The following is a 25,329-nucleotide window of genomic DNA, read 5'->3' as shown; positions in this document are numbered from 1 at the left end:
CAAAAATTAGCCAGGCACAGTGGCGTGCGCCTGTGAACCCAGCTACTTGGGAGGCTGGGGTCAGAGAATCGCTTGAACCAAGGAGGCAGAGGTTCCAGTGAGCCGAGATTGCACCACTGCATTCCAGCCTGGGTGACAGAGTGAGACCCTGTCTCATAAATCAATAAACCCTTTCTTTTTCTTCATTCTCATATCTCAGTCCCCAAAATACGCTAAAAAGCAAAATATGATTCCAAATAACAGAATATAAAAGGGAACAAATATGGCTGCAATGCCTAAGTTTTAAACCATGCAAATAATGGCTCATTCAAAATTTAAATTAGCAACATTCCCCTCCTTAATTAAAATGCAATCCTATTATACTTGAGACTTACCTCCATAAATTCATCTCTGCCAAAGCCTTTGTGTTTTTAAAATGAAAAAAGAAAAGCACATTTAACACACAAGGGAAAAAAAAAACTATCTGATTTCAACTTTAAAGCTATCAATTATTAACTTTCATCAAATAGATCTTTGACATTACATTAAACCATTTCTTCACATCTTTCTGGGATTGCCACATGCACTTATTTTTAAAAAGTAACAGCTGCAGTAAAACTATAAAAAGAAAAAAATTTCTTTATAGAATTTGATATTTTCATGTTCCTTAAATTTTAATTTTCTCAAATGTTGCTATTTTTACACTTTCTGAATCAAAGACAGTTAACACAACCAGAGAATCATCTACATTTGGGGAAGGGAAGAATAAACATCTACTTTATTATGCTACAAAGTGTAAGTCGTATCTTATAATTTTTACTTTAGATATATAACTTACATACCTACATTATAAACCACAGATGTAGAGAGAATTTAAATTATTATTCTTACAATTTTTCCCCAGACTTACTAGTTGGTGGGGTGATAGGACAGAACAGGAAGAAGAGCACTAAAGCTTAGTGTTTGTCATTTTACTTTATTTAATCTTATTTTTCAAAGAGAGGGTCTTGCTCTGTCACCCAGGCTGGGGTGCAGTAATGTGATCAGAGCTTATTGCAACCTTGAATTTCTGGGTTACAGCAATACTTCTGCCTCAGTCTCCTGGGCAGCTACAACTACAGGAACATGCCATCACACCCAGCTAATTCCTTTCTTTTTTGTACTGACGGGGTCTTGAAACGTTGCCCAGGCTGGTCTTGAACTCTTGGCCTCATGCAATTTTCACGCCTCGGACTCTCAAAATCCTGGGATTACAGGCATGAGCCTGTAATTTTTTTTTTTTTTACTAAAGTCAGAGAGATGTTTTTTCACCAGGATTGTTCTCCTACGGGAAAACAAGACTCATTCTCTACATACAAATCCTTCCCATGGATTCTGAGTTTTAATGATTTTTTTCCCCTTTTTTTTGGAGATGGAGTCTCATTCTGTCGCCCAGGCTGGAGTGCAGTGGCACGATCTCGGCTCACTGCAACCTCCGCCTCCCAGGTTCAAATAATTCTCCTGTCTCAGTCTCCCAAGTGGCTGGGACTACAGGCGCACGACACCACCTCCAGCTAACTTTTTGTATTTTTAGTAGAGACGGGGTTTCACCATATTGGTCAGGGCTGGTCTCGAACTCCTGACCTCACGTGATCCACCCGCCTCAGCCTCCCAAAGTGCTGGGATTACAGGCATGAGCCACTGCACCCTAACAGTTTTAATGATTTTTTAAAATACACACACATGACTCAAAATTCGAACCCAAAGTTCAAATATTTTAGTACTTCCACACGAGAATAAAGAGTGACTTAAACTTCTGCTCCTTTTATTTCTTCAAGTTCTTGTCAAAATCTCTTTTCTGAACATCTTTCAACAACTCAAATAAGGAGGTGCGTTCCAAGATGGCTGAATAGGAACAGCTCCGGTCTGCAGCTCCCAGCGTGATTGACGCAGAAGATGGGTGATTTCTGCATTTCCAACTGAGGTACCTGGTTCACCTCACTGGGACTGGTTGGACAGTGGGTGCAGCCCACACAGGGCGAGCCGAAGCAGGGGGGTGAATCGCCTCACCCGGAAGAGCAAGGTGTCGGGGGATTTCCCTTTCCTAGCCAAGGAAAACCATGACAGACTATACCTGGAAAAACGGGACACTACCGCTTAAATACTGTGCTTTTCCAACAGTCTTAGCAAACAGCACACCAAATTATATCTTGCGCCTGGATCAGTAGGTCCCATGCCCCTGGAGCTTTGCTCACTGCTAGCACAGCAGTCTGAGATTGAACTGCGAGGCAGCAGCCTGGCAGGCGGAGGGGCGTCCACCATTGCTGAGGCTTGAGTAGGTAAACAAAGCTTCCAGGAAGCTCAAACTGGGCGGCAGGGCATAACTGAACAAAAGGCAGCAGAAACTTCCACAGACTTAAATGTCCCTGTCTGACAGCTCTGAATAGAGCAGTGGTTCTCCCAGCACAGTGTTTGAGCTCTGAGAACAGACAGACTGCCTCCTCAGGTGGGTCCCTGATCCCCATGTAGCCTAACTTGCAGAAACCTCCCAGTAGGGGCTGACTGAAACCTCATACAGGCAGGTGCCCCTCTGGGACAGAGCTTCCAGAGGAAGGATTAGGCAGCAATATTTGCTGTTCTGCAGCCTCCACTGGTGATATGCAGGCAAACAGGGTCTGGAGTGGACCTCCAGCAAACTCCAACAGACCTGCAGCTGAGGGATCTGACTGTTAGAAGGAAAACTAACAGAAAGGAATAGCATCAACATCAACAAAAAGACATCCACACCAAAACCCCATCTGTAGGTCACCAGCATCAAAGACCAACGGTCGATAAAACCACAAAGATGGGGAGAAACCAGAGCAGAAAAGCTTAAAATTCTAATAGCCAGAGCGCCTCTTTTCCTCCAAAGTATCACAGCTCCTCGTCAGCAACAGAACAAAGCTGGATGGAGAATGACTTTGAGGAGCTAATAGAAATAGGCTTCAGAAGGTCAGTAATAACAAACTTCTCCGAGCTAAAGAAGGATGTTTGAACCCATCACCAGGAAGCTAAAAACCTTGAAAAAAGATTAGATGAATGGCTAACTAGAATAAACAGTGTAGAGAAGACCTTAAAAGACCTGATGGAGCTGAAAACCATGGCATGAGAACTACGTGATCCATGCACAAGCTTCATTCAATAGCCTATAATCAAGTGGAAGAAAGGTATCAGTGATTGAACATCAAATTAATGAAATAAAGCGATGAGAAGTTTAGAGAAAAAAAGAGTAAAAAGAAATGAACAAAGCCACCAAGAAATATGGGACTAAGTGAAAAGACCAACTCTGTATTTTATTGGTATACCTGAAAGTGATGGGGAGAATGAAACCAAGTTGGAAAACACTCTTCAGGATATTATCCAGGAGAACTTCCCCAACCTAGCAAGGCAGGCCAACATTCAAATTCAGGAAATACAGAGAACACCACAAAGACACACCTCAAGAAGAGCAACCCCAAGACACATAATTGTCAGATTCACCAAGGTTGAAACGAAGGAAAAATTGTTAAGGGCAGCCAAAGAGAAAGGTCGGGTTATCCACAAAGGGAAGCCCATCAGACTAACAGCGGATCTCTCGACAGAAACTCTACAAGCCAGAAAGAGTGGGGGCCAATATTCAGCATTCTTAAAGAAAAGAATTTTCAACCCAGAATTTCATTTCCAGCCAAACTAAGCTGCATAAGTGACGGAGAACTAAAATCCTTTACAGACAAGCAAACACTGAGAGATTTTGTCACCACCAGGCCTGCCTTAAAAGAGCTCCTGAAGGAGCACTAAACATGGAAAGGAACAACCGGTACCAGCCACTGCAAAAACATGCCAAATTGTAAAGACTATCAATGCTATGAAGAAACTGAATCAATTAATGGGCAAAATAACCAGTTAACATCATAATGACAGGATCAAATTCATACATAACAATATTAACCTTAAATGTAAATGAGCTAAATACCCCAGTTAAAAGACACAGACTGGCAAATTAGATAAAGGAGTTTCCATCAGTGTGCTCTATTTAGGAGACCCATCTCACGTGCAAAGACGCACACAGGCTCAAAATAAAGGGATGGAGGAAGATCTACCAAGCAAATTGAAAGCAAAAAAAAGCAGGGGTTGCAATCCTAGTCTCTGATAAAACAGATTTTAAACCAACAAAGATCAAAAGAGACAAAGAAGGCCATTACATAATGGTAAAGGGATCAATTCAACAAGAAGAGTTAACTATACTAAATACATATGCACCCAATACAGGAGCACCCAGATTCATAAAGCAAGTCTGGAGAGACCTATAAAGAGACTTAGACTCCCACACAATAATAATGGTAGACTTTAACACCCCACTGTCAACATTAGACAGATCAACGAGATAGAAAGTTAACAAGGATATCCAGGAATTGAACTCAGCTCTGCACCAAGCAGACCTAATAGACATCTACAGAACTCTCCACCCCAAATGAACAGAATATACATTCTTCTCAGCACCACATGGCACTTACTCCAAAACTGACCACATAGTTGGAAGTAAAGCACTCTTCAGCAAATGTAAAAGAACAGAAATCACAACAAACTGTCTCTCAGACCATAGTGCAATCAAATTAGAACTCAGGATTCAGAAACTCACTCAAAACTGCACAACTACACGGAAACTGAACAACCTGCTCCTGAATGACTACTGGGTACATAATGAAATAAACGCAGAAATAAAGATGTTCTTTGAAACCAATGAAAACAAAGATACAATGTACCAGAATTTCTGGGACACATTTAAAGCAGTGTGTAGAGGGAAATTTATAGCACTAAATGCCCACAAGAGAAGCAGGAAAGATCTAAAATCGACACACTAACATCACAATTAACTAGAGAAGAGCAAACACATTCAAAAGCTAGCAGAAGGCAAGAAATAACTAAGATCAGAGCAGAACTGAAGGAAATAGAGACACAAAAACACTCTTCAAAAAATCAATGAATCCAGGAGCTGGTTTTTTGAAAAGATCAACAAAATTGATAGGCCGCTAGCAAGACTAATAAAGAAGAAAAGAGAGAAGAATCAGATAGACTCGATAAAAAATGACAAAGGTGATATCACCACCAATCCTACAGAAATACAAACTACCATTAGAGAATACTATAAACACCTCTACCCAAATAAACTAGAAAAATCTAGAAGAAATGGATGAATTCCTGGACACATACACCCTCCCAAGACTAAACCAGGAAGAAGTGGAATCTCTGAATAGACCGACAACAGGCTCTGAAATTGAAGCAATAATTAATAGCCTACCAACCAAAAAAAGTCCAGGACCAGACGGATTCACAGCTGAATTCTACCAGAGGTACAAGGAGGAGCTGGTACCATTCCTTCTGAAACTATTCCAGTCAAAAGAAAAAGCGTGAATCCTCCCTAACTCATTTTATGAGGCTAGCATCATCCTGATACCAAAGCCTGATAAAGACACATCAAAAAAATAGAATTTTAGACCAATATCTCTGATGAACATCGATGCGAAAATCCTCAATAAAATACTGGCAAACCGAATCCAGCAGCACATCAAAAAGCTTATCCACCACGATCAAGTCAGTTTCATTCCTGGGATGCAAGGCTGGTTCAACATACGCAAATCAATAAACATAATCCATCACATAAACAGAACCAATGAAAAAAACCACATGATTATCTCAATAGATGCAGAAAAGGCCTTCAACAAAATTCAACAGCCCTTCATGCTAAAAACTCTCAATAAATTTGGTACTGATGGAACGTATCTCAAAATAATAAGAGCTATTTATGACAAACCCACAGCCAATACCATACTGAATGGGCAAAAACTGGAAGCATTCCCTTTGAAAACCGGCACAAGACAGGGATGCCCTTTCTCACCACTCCTATTCAACATAGTGTTGGAAGTTCTGGCCAGGGCAATCAGGCAAGAGAAAGACATAAAGGGTATTCAATTAGGAAAAGAGGAAGTCAAATTGTCACTGTTTGCAGATGACATGATTGTATATTTAGAAAACCCCATTGTCTCAGCCCAAAGTTTCCTTAAGCTGATAAACAACTTCAGCAAAGTCTCAGGATACAAAATCAATGTGCAAAAATCACAAGCATTCCTGCACACCAATAACAGACAGAGAGCCAAATCATGAGTGAACTCACATTAACAACTGCTACAAAGAGAATAAAATATCTAGGAATCCAACTTGCAAGGGATGTGAAGGACCTCTTCGAGGAGAACTATAAACCACTACTCAACAAAATAAACAAGGACACAAACAAATAGAAGAACATTCTATGCTCATGGATAGGAAGAATCAGTATCGTGAAAATGGCCATACTGCCCAAGATAATTTATAGATTAATTGTTATTGCCATCAAGCTACTATTGACTTTCTTCACAGAATTGGAAAAAACTACTTTAAAGTTCACATGGAACCAAGAAAGAGCCTGCATAGCTAAGACAAACCTAAGCAAAAAGAACAAAGTCAGGAGCATCACGCTACCTGACTTCAAACTATACTACAAGGCTACAATAACCAAAATAGCATAGTACTGGTACCAAAACAGAGATATAGACCAATGGAACAGAACAGAGGCCTCAGAAATAACACCACACATCTACAACCATCTGATCTTTGACAAACCTGACAAAAACAAGAAATGGGGAAAGGATTTCCTATTTAATAAATGATGCTGGGAAAACTGGCTAGCCATATGTAGAAAGCTGGAACTGGATCCCTTCCTTACACCTTATATAAAAATTAATTCAAGATGGATTAAAGACTTAAATGTTAGACCTGAAACCATAAATACCCTAGAAGAAAATCTAGGCAATATCATTCAGGACATAGGCATGGGCAAGGACTTCATGACTAAAACACCAAAAGCAATGGCAACAAAAGCCAAAATTGCCAAATGGATCCTAAGTAAACTAAAGAGCTTCTGCACAGCAAAATAAAACTATCATCAGAGTGAACAAGCCACCTAAAGAATGGAAGAAAATCTTTGCAATCTACCCATCTGACAAAGGGCTAATATCCAGAATCTACAAATAACTTAAACAAATTTACAAGAAAAAAACAAACAACCCCATCAAAAAGTAGGCAAAGGATATGAACAGACACTTCTCAAAAGAAGACATTTATGCAGCATACAGACAAATGGTCATCATTACTGGTCATCAGAGAAATGAAAATCAAAACCACAATGAGACACTATCTCACACCAGTTAGAATGGCGATCATTAAAAAGTCAGGAAACAACAGATGCTGGAGAGGATGTGGAGAAATAGGAACGCTTTTACACTGTTGGTGGGAATGTAAAAAATTAGTTCAACCATTGTGGAAGACAGTGTGGCGATTCTTCATGCATCTAGAATTAGAAATACCATTTGACCCAGCTATCCCATTACTGGGTATATACCCAAAGGATTATAAATCATGCTATTATAAAGACACAAGCACACGTATGTTTACTGCGGCACTATTCACAACAGCAAAGACTTGGAACCAACCCAAATGTCCATCAATGATAGACCGGATTAAGAAAATGTGGTACATATATACCATGGAATACTATGCAGCCATAAAAAAAGGATGAGTTTATGTCCTTTGCAGGGACATGGATGAAGCTGGCAACCATCATTCTTAGCAAACTATCACAAGGACAGAAAACCAAACACTGCATGTTCTCACTCACAGGTGGGAATTGAACAATGAAAACACAGGGAGGGGAACATCACACACCAGGGCCTGTCAGGGGATGGAGGGCTGGCGGAGGGATAGCATTAAGAGAAATACCCAACGTAAATAACAAATGGGGGGAGCAAACCAACACGGCACATGTATACCCTTGTAACAAACCTGCACATTGTGCACATGTACCCTAGAACTGAAAGTAAAACAATAATTTTTTTAAAAAAAGACTCCAGTAATTATTCCTTAGTTGTCAACATATACATTAAACACATCTGGTATTCCGGGGTAAATTGTGAATTGTTTGGGAACAAGCAATTCATCTATACCCATACCTTACCTACAACAATTTTAATATAGTGCTTTGTGTATTTTAGTTGCACAGTAACTATTTATCACAACCATAAAAATAAATTCAACTTTGGTCACTTACAAAATCTATACCAGAACTTATCTTTACTGTAAACTACTTCATCCTTGTATATAATAATCAACTGAACACTTAAAAATCCTTTATACCCTTCAGCACCGTCTGTAAGTGCTTTACTTTGTCAGCCCTGCCCTAGCTTCATGTCCCACTATTTTTCTATCACATACCTCCTTTTGCTCTATTTAATAGTCCCTGTCATTTCCTTTTCTCTGAGAACCTATTTGCTCATAACAGCCCTCACACAACCTAACACTCCACTTTGATCTTTCAAGATCCTCTTCTAATTTCATCTTATCCAAGAAACTTTGAGAATCTACATATTATTTTAAAAGACTATCTCTTCCCAAAACTTCTAACCAGAGGATTTGCTCAAAATCTTTCAAATGCAGTAAACGAAGGGGTAGAAAGTTAAAACCAAAACATATATACACACACTAAACCCACATAAAGTTATCATGTGGCACACCCAGCTTTCTACCTTACCCACTGAGTGCTGAGAGCCAAAGAAAACCTTTAAAAGGGCTTTCTAGGAAATGATTATAAGAAAGCAGTATTTTCTATCACCAGGTTCGCATGAGTTGATATTAGGTCCTATTCTTGGGGCTCAATGAGGCCAGACTCAAAATCTATAGTTCCTAAATCCTGTCCCTGTGAATTTCCTTCAAGCTTCTGTTGTGTGTCTCCATCTCAATATAAAGGGACCAAGTCTGAGGACAGGTAACTATTTAAAGTAAAAATTACCTCAGCGGTAAAAGTATAAAATTACTTCAATAATTACCTCAGCAGTAAATTTTTTTAAAGCTAAGCAGAGGTAACATTCAGAATATATTTATATATGATATTAACTCCAATATCTAATTGTCAAATAATATAAATCAATTTTTCTAACTCTGTTCAGACTTCTTCCCATGCCAAAGGAAAATATAAAACTTTATATGAAAAATTATTTCATTCTTGCCATGATGAAATAATAGAGACTAGATATACCCTCTTTCCTGAAACCAAAAAAGACTGAACAAAATACATTAAGTTATATCAAACAATTATTTTCAAGACTTTAGGCTTGGAGCAGTCACTCATGCCCATAATCCTAACACCCTGGGAGGCCAACGTGGGCAGACTGCTTCAGCCCAGGCGTTCGAGACCAGCCTGGGCAACATGATGAAACCCCATCTCTATTAAAAGTACAAAAATTAGCTGGGCATGGTGGCACACACCTGTAGTCCCAGCTACTCGGGAGGCAGAGGTGGAAGGACCACCCAAGCCCAGGAGGTCAAGGATGCAGTGAACTGTGATGGCACCACTGCACTCCAGCCTGAGCAACAGAGTAAGACTCTGTATTTAAAAAAAAAAAAAAAAAAAAGACTTTAGACAACAGGCAGCATTGGAGAAGAATTCCTGAGACTCAGGACATAAGTAAAGTAAACTCTATGACTGCCATCTTAACCACCTTGAAATCCAGTTTCTAGGCCCCATAACAGGTGGGGAAAATTGAGATACAGTCTTGTGTGCTCCCTGAATTGAGGAGATGATGAGGAGAGTCACCGCAAGTCAGACAAGCCACATTTCAGGTACACAATGGCAGTGAGACCAAGGTGGCTAAAGTTCACAGGACACCACCAGAGATGAAAGAACTATACAGAGATCTTCAGAGATTAGTAGATCTCCATCAAATATTCAGCTGGGAACTGATCAATGCATTCATGTAAGGAAACTACCCATGGTCAGAGAATCAACCACCAGAAAAGATTAGATATAACCATGCCTAACATTCACAGAGGGTAGAGAATTATACCTATCTCCACCAGCCAGACTGGAAAAGCTACTGTTTCAAGATACATTGGGAAGAGTGCACAAAAGCATCTCACCTCGGTAGAGTGGAATAATAGTCCTAGGCTCTGCATTACTCTAGAACAAATTATTTTGAAGTAATTTAACTGCATACCAGAACAACATTCAAGAATATTTACAGGAAAATAGAAAACAGTCAAACACAACAAGATAAAATTCACAATCTCAGGTATTCAATAAAAAATTATCAGGCTTTGAGACCAGCCTGAGTAACATGGTGAAACCCCATCTCTACAAAAAATACAAAAATTAGCAGGGCATGATGGGGCACACCTGTAGTCCCAGCTACTTGGGAGGCAGAGATGGAAGGATCACTTGAGCCAAGAAGGTCAAAGCTGCAGCGAGCCATGATCACGCCACTGTACTCAAGCCTGGGTCACAGAGTGAGATTTTGTTTCAAAAAAAAAAAATTGGCATGCAAAGCGGAAGAAAGGTATAACCAATAATGAGGCAGGGGGGAAATCAATCCATCAAAAGCAAACCGGCATTAACTCAAATGTTAGAATTACCAGACAAGCCCATTAAAAGTTACTGTAACTGTATCCTATATATTCAAAAGTTTAATAGAGACATACTAAAAAATACTCATCTCTAACTTCTAACTTTAAACTTCATAATACAATGTGAGAGATAAAAAATACACTAGATGGGATTAACAGCAACTTAGATATGGCAAAAGACAGTAGTAGTGAAATTGAATATGTAGCAACTTTCCAAAATATAAACAAAGCATCAGTGAGCTGTGGAACAACTTCAAGTGGCCTAATATGTGTGTACTTAAGAGTCTCTAAAGAAGAGGCAAGAAAGGGACAAAAAATTATTTGAAGAACATTGGCTCCAAAATTTCCACATTTGAAGAAAACTATAAATCCATAAGAAGTTCGACAAATCACAAATGTAAGAAACATGGAAAAAACAATGACACTTCAGAATAAATTGCTTAAAACCAGTGAAAAAGCAGAGAAAAAAAGACATATACAAAGAAACAAATGTGCTTGAGAGTAACAAACAAACAAACAAAAAGATAAGGAACACATGAAATTTCTCACTGAAAACACGAGAGAAATCAATGAAATCACATGATTAAAATATTTGGAAAATAAAAACTCAACCTATTAAATAGAATTCCATAGTCGAGAAATATTTTTAAAAAATCAAAGCCAAAATTACGACTTTCTCAGACATACAAAAGCTAAATAATTCATCACCGACACCACCACACTACATGAAATGTTAAAAAAAAGTATTTCAAGAAGGAAATATCAGATGGAAATCTGGATCTAAAGAAAGGACAGGGCTGGGCGCGGTGGCTCACGCCTGTAATCCCAGCACTTTGGGAGGCCGAGACGGGCGGATCACGAGGTCAGGAGATCAAGACCATCCTGGCTAACACGGTGAAACCCCGTCTCTACTAAAAAATACAAAAAACTAGCCAGGCGTGGTGGCGGGCGCCTGTAGTCCCAGCTACTCGGGAGGCTGAGGCAGGAGAATGGCGTGAACCCGGGAGGCGGAGCTTGCAGTGAGCTGAGATCAGGCCACTGCACTCCAGCCTGGGTGACAGAGCGAGACTCCATCTCAAAAAAAAAAAAAAAAGAAAGGACAGAAGAGCATTAGAAATGGTAACTAGGTAAACACATAAAAGTTTTTTCTTATTATTTCAATCTCATTTAAAGATAACTGACTGTTGAGTTAAAAAATAATGTAGTATAGAGTTTATAACATAAAAGTAAAATCTTTGACAAAACTGGTACGAAGGACTGGACAGGAGAAATGCAAGTGTGCTATTATAAGGTTCTTACAGTACATGTGAAGTGGTATAACCCTCAAAGACAGACTTACAAGTTAAAGATTTATATTATAAATCTTAACACAACCACTAAAATAACAGAGTTATAGCTTATAAATCAATAAACAAACTATAACAAAATTATAAAAATATTCAATAAAGTCAAAGATGGCAGAATTAAAGGAAACAACAATATAAGATGATGACAAGTTTAAATATAACAATATTAATAATCACCTTAAATGTAAATAACCTGTTTTCCTCAAAATCTCAAAAACATTATGTTGTGTGAAAGAAGAGTTACAAAAGGCCACTTATTGTATCATTCCATCACAATTAAATGTCCAGAATAGGCAAATCCATAGAGACAGAAAATATATTAGTGGTTACCAGGGGTTGGAAGGAGGGTCACATGAGGAGACTAATGGGGACAGAGTTTCTTTTTGGGGTGATGGAAATATTCTGATTGGGAGTTTGGGTAGTAGTAATAATTGCACAAATTTTGTGAACATATTAAAAACCACTAAACCATACTCAAAAAGTGTGAATTTTAGATCCATCCCTGCTAGATTTGCTCATAAAAGGTTTGGCCATCTGACTCACTTTGGCCAATAAAATTTAAGTAGAAATTATGTATACCACTCCCTAGGGGATGCTTTAAGGTATTTCAACTAGATCTCTTTTCCATCTGTCGTGAGTCTGGTTTATCCCAGAAAGACACCGATTGCTGGTCACAAAACAAAGCAGTGTAAACCAAAGATATATCCAATCTACCAACTGAGATGAATGAAATGTGAGCAAAAAATAAAACTTTAATTTAAAAATAAAATAAAATGGTTTAAATAACCCAATTAAAAGACAAAGATTGTCAGACTGTATTTCTAAACGCAAGACCCAACTATATGCTACTAACAGACAAACTTTAAAGATTTTTCCTAGGTATGATGGCTCACACATGTAAACCAAACATTTTGGGAGGCTGAGGCGAGAGGATTGCTTGAATCCAGGAGTTCAAGAACAGCCTGGGCAACATAGCGGGACCCCATCTCAAAAAAAAAATAAAATTTTGTAGTCCCAGCTACTTGGGAGGCTGAGATGGGAGAACTGCTTGAGCCTGGGAGATGAAGCTGCAGTGAGCCATGATCATATCATTGCACTCCAGCCTGGGTGACAGAGTGAGACCCCGTCTCAAAAAAAAAAAAGTTAAAGATAAACAAAAAAAAGAGAATACAAGCAAAAGGCTGGGAAAATATATAAGATGTTAACACTATTCAAAAAGAAGTTAGAGTGACTATATTAATATAAGATAAAGTAGATTTCCAAGCAAACAACATTATCAGAGATAAAGAAGGTCATTTTACAAGAGGATATAACAATCCTAAATGTTTATATACCTAAAATAGAACTTCAAATTACATGAAAGACAGAATTTAAAAGGAAATAGATAAATCCACAATTATAATTTGAAGTTAACTTCTCTCAATATCTGATATAATATGTAAACAGAAAGCCAACAAAGATACACAAACAATAGTCATCCCTTATCCATAGTTCTACTTGTAATGGTTGCTTTTTTTTTGGTGGGGGGAGACAAGTCTCGCTCTGTCACCCAGGCTAGAGTGCAGAGTGCAGAGGCGCGATCTCTGCTCACTGCAATCTCTGCCTCCTGGGTTCAAGCAATTCTCCTGCCTCAGCCTCTGGAGTAGCTGGGATTACAGGCGCCCGCCACCATGCCCAGCTAATTGTTGTATTTTTAGTAGAGACAGGGTTTCGCCGTTGGCCAGGTTGTTCTCGAACTCCTGACCTCAGGTGTTCCAGCCACCTCGGCCTCCCAAAGTGCTAAGATTACAGGCATGAGCCACCAGGCCCAGCCAATCATGGTTTCAATTACCCACAATCAACTGTAGTATAAAAATATTAAACAGAAAGTTCCAGAAGTAAATAATTCAAAAGTTTTAAATTGTGTACCATTCTGAGCAACACAATGAAATCTCCTGCCATGCGACTCTGTCCTGCCTGGGAAGTGAATCATCCCCTTGCCCAGTGTATCCATGCTGTAAGTGCTACCAGCCAGCTAATACTTAGTAACCATGTGAGTCAGTTATCAGATATACTATTGCGATATCACAGTGACTGCATTAAACCCACCCTTATTTTACTTAATAATGGCCCCAAACCACAAAAGTAGTGATGCTGGCAATTTGAATATGTCAAAGAGAAGCTGTTAAAGTGCTTCCTTCAAGTGAGACAGTGAAAGTTCTCTACTTAATAAGGAAACAAACAAAATTGAATGCTGAGGCTGCTAACATTTATGGTAAGAACAAATCTATCTGTGAAACTGTGAAGGAAAAATAAATTTATACTAATTTTACTCTTGCACTTCAAACTACAAAAGTTATGGTCACAATGTATGATAAATGCTTAATTAAGATGAAAACAGCATCAAATTTGTGAGTAGAAGTCATGAACAGAAATATGTTTCAATTGATGACAATGAGGTATGAAACTATCCACAGTTTCAGGTATCTCCTGGGCGACTTGGAAAATATCCCCCACACAAAATGGGGGACTACTATATAGCACTAAACAACTTTATTAGAAAAGAAAGGTCACACAGACATTACAAGGTGACAAGATATTACCGATAAAGGTCAAGGACATTTCAAGACAACTTCATATCCATTTCCCTCTGAACACAGATGCAAATACATTCATCTCTCCGTATCCTTCAGAGATTGGTTTCAGGCCAAAGATACCAAAATGTGAGGGTGGTAACGTCCCTTAGATAAAATGGTATACTATTTACATATAACCTATGCACATCCTCCTTATATGTTAATCAGCTCTGGATGACTTTTAGTACCTAATACAATGTACATATTATATAATAATTATATGTATTTTTTATTTGTATTATTTTTTATTGCTGTATGTTATTTCTTATTTTAAAAAATATTTCCCATCTGTGGTTCTACAAATGCAGAATTTGTGGATATGGAGGGCAGACTGTATTTCAAACAAAATTTCAGCAAATTGAATCCAATATTTTACAAAGACAACATACAATGAAGTAGGGTTTAGCTGAAGAATGCAAAGTTTGTTAAACATTGAAAAATCAATGTAATTTGCCATATTATCAGACTGAAAGAAGAAAACCATTAATGATCACTTCAGTAGAGGTAAAAAAAAAAAAAAAAAAAGCATTTGACAAAATCCGAAATCTGTTTTACATAAATTCTCAGCAAACAAGAAATAGAAAGGGTTGTCAAGTGCAGTAGCTAATGCCAGTAATGCCAGCCTTTGGGAGGCAGAGGCAGGAGGATCACTTGAGCCCAAGAGTTTAAGACCAGCCTGGGCAACATGGCAAAACCCTGTCTCTACAAAAAGGCACAAAAATTAGCCAGGCATGCTGGCATATGCCTATAACCCCAGAGGCAGAGTTTGGAGAATCGCTTGAGCCCAGGAGGTCAAGGCTACTGCACTGACTGTGACTGTGCCACTAATTGTGCCACTGCACTACAGTAGCCTGAGTGACAGAGCAAGACCCGATCTCTAAAAGAAAGAAAGAAGGAAATGGAGAAAGAAAGAAATAGAAAGGGGCTGGTCACAGTGGTTCACGCCTGTAATCCCAGCACTTTGGGAACCCAAGTCCTTGAAGCCAGGAGTTTGAGATTAATCTAGGCAACAAAGCAAGACCCCGTCTCTACAAAAAAAAATTTTTTTTAATTAACCAAGTGTAGTGGTGCACGCATGTAATTCTAGCTACTCAGGAGGCTGAGGTGGAAGGATCACTTGAGCCCAGGAGACCAAGGCAGCAGCGAGCCATGATTATGCCACAGCATGCCAGCCTGGGTGAGAGAGCAAGACCTTCTCTCACAAAAAAAAAAAAAAAAAAAAAAAAGGAACTTCCTCAATCTGACAAAGGGCACATCCAAAAAAACACAGTTAACATCAAGCTTAACACTTTCTTCTTAAGATCAGAAAAAGAGCAGGTATGTCTGTTCACCACTTCCATTCAAATTTATACTGGAGGTTCCAATAAGTAGCAATAGTCAAGAAAATAGATAAAAGGCATCCAGATTGGAAAGAAGCAAAAGTGCTCTTATTCACAGATGATAGGCTCTTCTATAGAGAAAATCTAATGGAATCTAGACAAAAAACAAAAAAAAAAAAACAAAAAAAAAACACCAAAACAATAACTGACTTTAGCAAAGCTGCAGGATACATGAATCAATATAAGAAAAACAATTGTAGAGCCAGGCGCAGTGGCTCACGCCTGTAATCCTAGGAGATAGGCAAATCACTTGAGGTCAAGAGTTCGAGACCAGCCTGGCCAACAGGGTGAAACCCCATCTCTACTAAAAATACAAAAATTAGCCGTCATAGTGGCACATGCCTATAATCCTAGCTACTCAGGAGGCTGCGGGAGGAGAATTACTTCAACTCAGGAGGCAGAGGTCACAGTGAGCAGAGATCACGCCACTACACTCCAGCCTGGGTGAGAGAGTGAGGCCCCATTTCAAAAAAAAAAACAAAAAAATAAATACAACTGTATTTTCTTTTTAACACAGAAGGTGTTGACAATTGTATTTCTATATGCTAGCAATGAACAATTAAAAATGAAGTTCACAAAAAAAATACCATTGACAAATAATAATTGAGAAATACATTGTGTTCATGGGGAGGAAGGCAATACTGTTAGGGATTTAATGCAAATCCCAACCAAAATTCCAGCAGGCATTCTTAAATTCCATAAGAAATTAACAACGTGATTGTAAAATTCATTTGGGAATGCCAAGGACCAAAAATAGGCCAAAAAAAAGAACAATGTTGGAGGCCTAACACTATCTGATTTCAAGACTCAGTATAAGCCTACAATAATCAAGGCAGTATAGTGCTAGCATTAAGACAGACATAATCCTATGACTTTTTTTGTTTTTTTGAAATGGGGCCTCACTCTCACCCAGGCTGGAGTACAGTGGCGTGATCTCTGCTCACTGTGACCTCTGCCTCCTGAGTTGAAGTAATTTTCCTCCCTCAGCCTCCTGAGTAGCTAGGATTATAGGCACAATCCGTAAAAGAACAATTTGAAATTGTGACTTAATCAAAATTTAAAATTTCTGCTCTTTAGTGGCACAAGAGAGATGGCACAGTTGAACACTGGGCAGCACTGCCAGATTTTCTTTCATTTGTGTGTGATACTCAGGAATACTTTGCCTTGAACACAAAAGCTGGCAGTCTCGTGGTTGTCCTGAGATGACTATAATCAATGAGACACTGAAGACATAAATTTTACCCATGCTCATTCAAGGGCCATGTTGAAAGAGAACTTGTGGCAGTTATACATCCTTACTGTGAGAATAATTTTTTCCTGAGACACCATCATCAGTCAGATCACAAGTGTGAAAAACTGGAAATCCCAAAGCCTTACACGGCTGCCACTCAGAAACTTGTTAAAGACATTGATTCCAAAACAGGAGAGACAGCAAGTAAACAAGGGAAAGGTGACAAAAAATAGTGAAACAGCTGCAAAGGAATTGCACTGATGAAATTAAGGATATACAACGATGGGGATAAATCACTGCCACAGGCATAAAGTATTTGCTTTCAAGTTTTCTTACCTAAGGGGAGCAAAGAAAAAGGTAAACCAATGTTCTTTTCCATGGATGAAGCATCAAAAAGGTCACAGACTTTGCTGCTTCTCTGGCCAGTCTTAAAGATGACAATAGGCTAGGCACGGTGGCTCACATTTGTAATCCCAGCACTTTGGGAGGCCGAGGAGGGCGGATCACAAGGTCAGGAGTTTGAGAGCAGCCTGGCCAACATAGTGAAACCCCGTCTCTACTAAAAGCACAAAAAATTAGCTAGGTGTGGTGGCGGGCACCTGTAATCCTAGCTACTTGGGAGGCTGAGGGAGGAGAACTGCTTGAACCCAGGAGGCAGAGGTTGCAGTGAGCAGGGACAGCGCCATTGCACTTCAGCCCGGGAGACAGTGTGAGACTCCATCTCAAAAAAAAAAAAAAAAAATGACACTAACAGGCCAGGCACACTGGCTCATACCTGTAATCCTGACATGTTGGGAAGCCGAGGCAGGAGGATCACTTGAGCCCAGGAGTTTGACACCAGCCTGGGCAACACAGTGAGACCTCATCGCTATTTTATTTTTAAAAAAAGAAAAAAAAATTAACAGCTAAGAAATTAAGGTTGTGTCGCATTACTTCAGGAGAAGCCTTATCCTTGGATCTTACTTTGGAAACCTGGATTGCTAAATTGGACTGTCCTTTATAAAATAGTGGAAATATAATCTTGGAATATCTTAATGATGAATGACAATTTTGTAAAAATGTTGACTCTTACTTGGAATAGTCATTCAAGGATTCAGGCCAGAAATCACAAAGAAAATTCTACATACATGTTTAAATCAATTTCTTTTACTACAAATACAATTTTTTTTAATTCTTTAAAGTTGCTTTTTAACTTATTTCCACTGATGTCATATTTCACATTATCATCCTTCTTTTTTTTTTTTAAATGAGATGGAGTCTTACTCCGTAGCCCAAGCTGGAGTGCGCTGGCACGATCTCAGCTCACTGCAACCTCCACCTCCCAGGCTCAAGCAATTTCCTGTCTCAGCCTCCTGAGTAGCTGGGACTACAGGCACGCGCCACCATGCCCAGCTAATTTTTTTTTTTTTTTTTTTTTTTTTTTTTTTAGTAAAGACGAAGTTTCACCATATTGCCCAGGGTGGTCTCGAACTCCTGAGACTGGGCAATCCACCCACTCAGCCTACCAAAGTACTGGGATTTACAGGTGTGAGCCACAGCGCCCAGCCTACATTATCACCTTTCTATTAAATTTGGGTGTTTGTGTTTTAACTATATACTGATCCTCAATTATTATCAAATTCTTATAATTAATTAGCTTTCATTAGGTTATGCTGCAGTTAACAACAACAAAGGTGCATTTCCTGGTGAGTATTGCCAGCTGTTGACTGGCTGTAGCACTGCTCCAAGTCATCTTCACTCCAGGATCAAAGGTGAAGGAAAGTCCCTTTTGGGAGACTGTCATTCTTTCAGCAGAGGAAGAAAGAGATGAAAGAAACTTCAGTTTTCTCTTACAAGACACATGTACCATACTTGCTTTAAGCAAGTTATATGGCCACGCCTAGCATCATGGGGGCCAGAAAGTACAGTCTCGCTGTCTACCTACATCATGATGTATAAATTGATGTGTATACATGAATTGTAGGAACTTACAGATCATAGTCATTCAATCTCCTAATTTTTGCATAAATAATGTTAGGCCTAGGATAGGAAAATGATTTTCTTGGTATCACTTAACTGCGTTGGGGCATATTTCTGATAAAGACCCACTTCTAGTAGGATTCATCTTTTTGGTTTGTACGAATGTGTTACAAATGAGAAGAAAGTTGGGATAGCTCAACCTCATTACAGTCTGTGTATAAATACCAAAGCAAAACACTTGCCGAAAGTAACTACATTTTACCAACAAATTGAGATAAATGCTCTTGACTGATGTTTTCTATTGATACCCAGAAAAATACCACTATAAGTAGAATAGAAACTATTTCTATTTGTCCACTGTCTCTTTTCTATTCTAATTGTCATGGACATGTATAGTGGCTTTAGATTTACTTAAAGGAGTAAACTTAAAATGCTCAAAAATAAATAAAATAAGATAAAACTTCTGCTTTTTGAAAGACGCTTTTAACAGAATGGTAAACTGCCAGCTGGGGGAAGAATTTGAAAGTCATGTGCTTGATATAAGACTTTTACCTCAAACATATAAAGAACTTTCAAAACATAGTAATAAGAAAGCAAATAATCACATTTTTTAAAAAATCAAAGAATATATACAGATGACAAGCACATAAAAAGATGCTCAAAACCAATAGAAAAATGCAAATTAAAACCAGAGCTACTAATACCTAATAAAATGGCTTAAACTAAAAAGACTGATCATACCAAGTGTTGGCAAGGATGCAGAAGAACTGGAAATTTCATACACTGCTGGTGGGATATCAAAAAGTACAGGCCCTTTGAAAAACAGTTTGGCAGTTAAACATATACCTACCATATGATCCGGTAATTCCATTCCAAGAGAAATGAAAGCATACATCCATGCAAAGGCTTATACACAAATGTTTATGGCATTTAATAGCAACAGGTGAGAGAACAACCTATGATATTTCCACATGATGGAATACTATAAAAAGGAATCAACTATTGATATGTGCTACAGCATGACTTTCAAAATTATGCTGAGTGAAATAATCCACACCAAAAAAACTACATACTGTATGATTCCATTTCTACAAAATTCTAGAAAATGCAAACTATAGCGGCTGCCTGTGGATAGTGGAGGGATAATGGAGATTTTCATTTTCTTGATTTTGGTGACAATTTCACAGGTGTATACATATGTCAGGATGTATCAAATTGTACAGTTTAAGTGCGCATAGTTTATTATACCAATGATACATCAAAAAACCTATTAAAAGTTATTTTTGTTATGATTTTAAGCCACTAGCATCATATAGCTTGACTGAGCACAAAAGGGTGCTCTTCCATATGTATATAATGTATATACATTATATATTATAGTATTTATAATATATACTATATATTTACAATATATATGTATAATATAAAATATTACATAATATATTATAATAATATAATCTATTATAATATAATATATTTATATATATAAATAAATATATAAAAGAGATGATGCCCTAAAGAGCTTCTGACAACAACATGGTAAGGAAACACACAGAGTCAATATGCATTCCTAGCAGAGCAGAAAACTATCCTATTTAATACCCATTACGAGAAAAGGATATTTTGCTTTCTATGAATAATTTATGAAAAGATTTTCCACTCTAAACCACAAATCAGTTATCTATACTGGATTAAATTATTTTACGATTTACCAAAGGAGACTGTTCAGAGAGTTGAAAATTAAAAAGTGATAGTTTCATTTATTTTTTAAAAAACTGATAAAATTCAAGAGGGATTCAGGGAATTTGCTATATTAAGAAAACAAACCTATAAAGCTATTTGAGCCAGAAGAAAATTTTAGTCTCTTTTAAGACCAGTCTTCCCCCAAAAAAGACGAACACTTCTGTAAGCAACTTTGATAAATAAGAAGCCAAAAAATAGGAAAAAAAAAAAAATCTTAATGTAAGTAAATATGAATGGCTGGATTTGTATGATAATTGGAGAGAAAAAAGCCAAGCAACCTCACTCACCTATTCTGTTCTTCCAGTTTAGCCAGGAGTTCTAAGTCGTCTGGACTCAACTGTGATGGGGAAGATGGTGAAAGGGCTGGTGTTGATAGTGTGGTAGATGAGGATGTGGTATGTAATGAAGCAGATGGACTCGCCACCTGACTGGCCATCTGACTGACTGTATGCGATACTGTGTTCTTCACCCATGAGAGAGTAGAGCTCAGCTTTTCTGCAACCTTGTCTGTCGCCACCTAAAGACAAAAATAAAAGTTGCATATACTTTAGTTTCACTGTATTCATTACCTAGAACTTAATAATTCTGTCAGGATTTACTTAATAACCATCATCAGAATACTCTCTTTGAGGAATTAAAGGTAAAACCTATTTTAGTAACAACCCCTAATATCCAGCTTTTGCAAACTGTTTATTTCAGTTCTGCAGCATGAACAAATCAGAACAGTGTTCCAAACTGAGATCCATCAAGAAGTGACAAAAATCAACCAGCGTGTTTTAAAAATGAAAAACAGCAAAAATATCAAATTAAAGATATGTTGTCTAATGAAATTCTTATTTTAAAAATATACCCTCATGTATGTATGTATATGGGTGTACTGAGTCAGGATGTAAAATGTATTCTTTCTTGGGGTTTTAGTCAAAAACACATGCAAGTCAAGGAATTAAAATATGTCCCTTAGATGATCATGGAAATCCTGTAACATGACTAACAATTCAATAAAAACTGGGTATATTTAGCATAAATAAAATGTAGTGAGGCTCTTGATCGATCTCTCTTCAAACCACTAAAGAGTGTTGTTATAGAAGAGGGACTAGCACCACAGGAACAAAATTAGGCTAAATGGCTGGGTTAATAGAATGAGAGGGGCTCAAGGTAGAATTTCTAATAGTTGGTTTATTGAGAAATAGAATGGGATGCCTAGAAAGAGTAGTACATTCCCTACCAATAGCTACATTAATGTGGCGATTGTAAAAGCCAAATATCAAGAGTTGGTTAATGGTAAGTTTCTGTTTTAGGTGGCTAACCAGGAAGAAAAAAGCCTTTAAGATTCCTCTCTAAGACTCAATGAATTATACATATGCTCATATATTTGTCATAAACCATGCCAACCTCCTAAGCAGATATGTATACAACAAATTCAGCTGAAAAAGAAAATGTACATACTGTTCAAAGCTAATACTGGTTTATATATGGCAATCCATACGAACACATGTACACACACAAAAAAATCCTGTCCAGACTCCTGGTAGTAGGTACCACTCTCCTCATTGGTTACCCAAGCATTTCCTCCTCCCCTCAATATATACATGGCTCTTTCTCTGTCTCCACTTCCTCCACTTCAATTTAGCAGAAAAATTCCAAGTACGGAAAGGATAAAATGGAAAAGCAATTCTAAGGACATAGCTAAGCCACTTAACCTGAGGACAGGGCATCTAAAAGGACAAAGATTCCATTACAAGTGCTGAATAGGGGCAAGAGTTTTATTAAACTCAAGATACCTCTCATTTTCTTTTCATTCGCCAATAATTTTCCCCTTTTAGAACTTACTTCCTTTACAAATGATATTATAGAAAGGACCAGTGGGCTGTTACCATTGAGAGAAGAATCCCAAGAAAGAAAAGTTGAATGGCGTAAGAGACCTAAGAAAGAGAAGCATGAGGCAATCATTTATGCCTGCTTCCAGGCAAAAGAAGTCCTTCCTGTCAACTCAAAGATGAGCACAGCTCATCAAGGCAAAAAGCCATATAGGAATCAAATAATAATTTAGCCAAAACATTATTTGTGCCAGGAAATGGCAGAAGCCATAGTAGGCACCAAGATAGCCTACTGTGTGATTTGTTATCCTATTGATCTTAGGATAACAACTACAAACTCAATTGCAAAAACGGCACAAATTTGCATTCCCAAAGCACATTCTAATATATTAAAAAGAGAAAACCTAATGTATAAAATTTACAGAAAAATGGAAGAAAACCTAATGTATAAACTTTATAGAAAAATGGTACACTTTACTAATACATTAATTTCAAATATACTTACAATTTTCAAGAATTAATGCTTTACATTTTCATTATATTAAACTCCCCTACTCGGTAAGTTAATTACTGCAAAAGCAAAAGACACCTATTAATTGCTTCATTAAAAGAAATTTATATCATACCCCTTCTGCACATGGTAGCAACAGGCTTAGATTTAAAGAGTTTGGAATAATCAAGAGCACAATTCTGCCATGCTTTCAACCTCACTGAAATGGAATTCGGCCTATAACTACTGAAGACTCAACTTCAAATTTTAAGTTCTTAAATACGGTTAGAGTATTTAATTGCAGTTGCAATTTAATCAAGTTTAATATTCATAGAATCTAGAAATCCCACAGGGCTAAATTATTTTTCATATATCATCATGTACTATTTTTCCTTTAATTTTACTTTTCCAAACTTCCGCCTTGCCACCCTTGTATCTCTTTTCCTCAACCTAGGGTAAATTGAGGTCATATAAATAAACATAAATAAATCTGACAATACAACTATGTCACAAAGTTCCTGTCTATCTCATAGAGGTGTTATGCATTTATTTTAAAAAGTGAACATACTGACTGGGCGCAGAGGCTCACGCCTGTAATCCCAACACTTTGGGAGGCCGAGGTGGGCAGATCACCTGAGGTCAGGAGTTCGAGACCAGCTTGGCCAACATGGCAAAACCCCGTGTCTACTAAAAATACAAAAATCAGCTGGGCATGGTGGTGGGCACCTGTAATCCCAGCTACTCGGGACTCTGAAGCAGGAGAATCGCTTGAACCCAGAAGGCAGAGGCTGCAGTGCGCCAAGATTACGCACTGCACTCCAACCTGAACAACAAAAGTAAAACTCTGTCTCAAAAAAAAAAAAAAAAAGTGAACACACTTTGAAAATGCAAAAACCATCATTAAAAAGGTTTAGAAGGCCGGGCGCGGTGGCTCAAGCCTGTAATCCCAGCACTTTGGGAGGCCGAGACGGGTGGATCACGAGGTCAGGAGATCGAGACCATCCTGGCTAACATGGTGAAACCCCGTCTCTACTAAAAAATACAAAAAACTAGCCGGGCGAGGTGGCGGGCGCCTGTGGTCCCAGCTACTCGGGAGGCTGAGGCAGGAGAGTGGCGTGAACCCGGGAGGCGGAGCTTGCAGTGAGCTGAGATCCGGCCACTGCACTCCAGCCTGGGTGACAGAGTGAGACTCTGTCTCAAAAAAAAAAAAAAAAAAAAAAGGTTTAGAAATCACACACAAAAGGCCACATATTGTATGATTCCATTTACATAAAATTTCCAGAATAGGCAAATCCAGAAGTAGATTAGTAATTTCCAGGGCCTGGGAAAGGGGATGGGAAATGACTACTAATGGGTACAGGATTTCTTTATGAGGCGATGTAAATATTCTGGGATTGGTCAGCAGTGATGGTTGCACAACCTTGTGAATATAATAAATGCCACTGAATTTTACACTTTAAAAGGGGCAAACTTTATGGTATATAAATTATATCTCAATTTTTAAGTGTACTAAAAGCATTATATACTATTACAATATTTGAATACAATCTCCCATGAGAAACAGACATGATTATATCACCTTATATTTTATTAAAAGGATGCTCTTAACTTCCCTAAAACTTCTCTATTTTTAAAGATTCTGATTTTAGATCAAAAATCATGAGGGAGAAAAGGCCATGGCTATGGTTAATTACCTCCTGAATCATACTGTGAAACTGCATCACATTTCTAGAGTATAATATTCCCCTCTGGGTAAAGGGTACTATTGTGGCTAAAGAGGGACTATGAGTATGGTGGGCACCTGTGCCATCACTGAGAGTCAAAAACCCAACAGATCTTTAAATGTCAAAGGTCAAGTTACATTTAAAAAAAAAAAAGTGCAGTACGGCAGTACACATTTCATAACGTCAGGACTTCAGCTATATACAGATGTCACAAAGAAAATCAATCATTTTGCAGTTCTATCTTTTTAACCTTCCTTAGAGCCAGGGAATATTTCCTAACACTTTTTCATATCTGTTTACTGAAATGAATGCATGAGATGATTTTAAAATATAGTTAACATTAGTGTACATACAGCTTGCTTATATAAACAGTTCACTATTATCATTTTATAATCTTCCTTCAAAAAGTACAGGAAGCAGAAACAAGTAGCTTTTAACACAGAAGTTCAAACACTTTCAAGGGCTATTGAGGACTAAGAGACTTTTCCACCACCACACCACAATGCAAAACTGCTTTATTTTCCGTCTCTTACGAGCTTCTCCAAAGTACCTGCTGTTTAT

General features: G+C 38.1%; 1 protein-coding gene and 1 pseudogene across 7 annotated transcripts in view; one reads left to right on the top strand and one right to left on the bottom strand.

Moving 5' to 3' along the window:
* Nucleotides 1-25,329, bottom strand: part of EVI5 (ecotropic viral integration site 5) — a 277,111-nt gene that overhangs the window by 202,545 nt on the left and 49,237 nt on the right. For all 7 annotated transcript variants that reach the window (XM_015144879.3, XM_077953006.1, XM_077953009.1 and 4 more), the window contains exon 2: nucleotides 21,025-21,254. In XM_015144879.3, the coding sequence (XP_015000365.1) occupies nucleotides 21,025-21,173 (149 nt within the window). In that variant the 5' untranslated portion in view covers nucleotides 21,174-21,254. The remainder of the gene's footprint in view (nucleotides 1-21,024; nucleotides 21,255-25,329) is intronic.
* On the top strand, nucleotides 9,642-18,080 carry LOC100426160 (AN1-type zinc finger protein 1 pseudogene; annotated as a pseudogene).

The sequence above is a fragment of the Macaca mulatta genome, chromosome 1 (assembly GCF_049350105.2).
Source record: "Macaca mulatta isolate MMU2019108-1 chromosome 1, T2T-MMU8v2.0, whole genome shotgun sequence".
Lineage (NCBI taxonomy): Eukaryota > Metazoa > Chordata > Mammalia > Primates > Cercopithecidae > Macaca > Macaca mulatta.
Note: the sequence above shows the minus strand (reverse complement) of the source record. Positions and strands in the feature narration are given on the sequence as shown.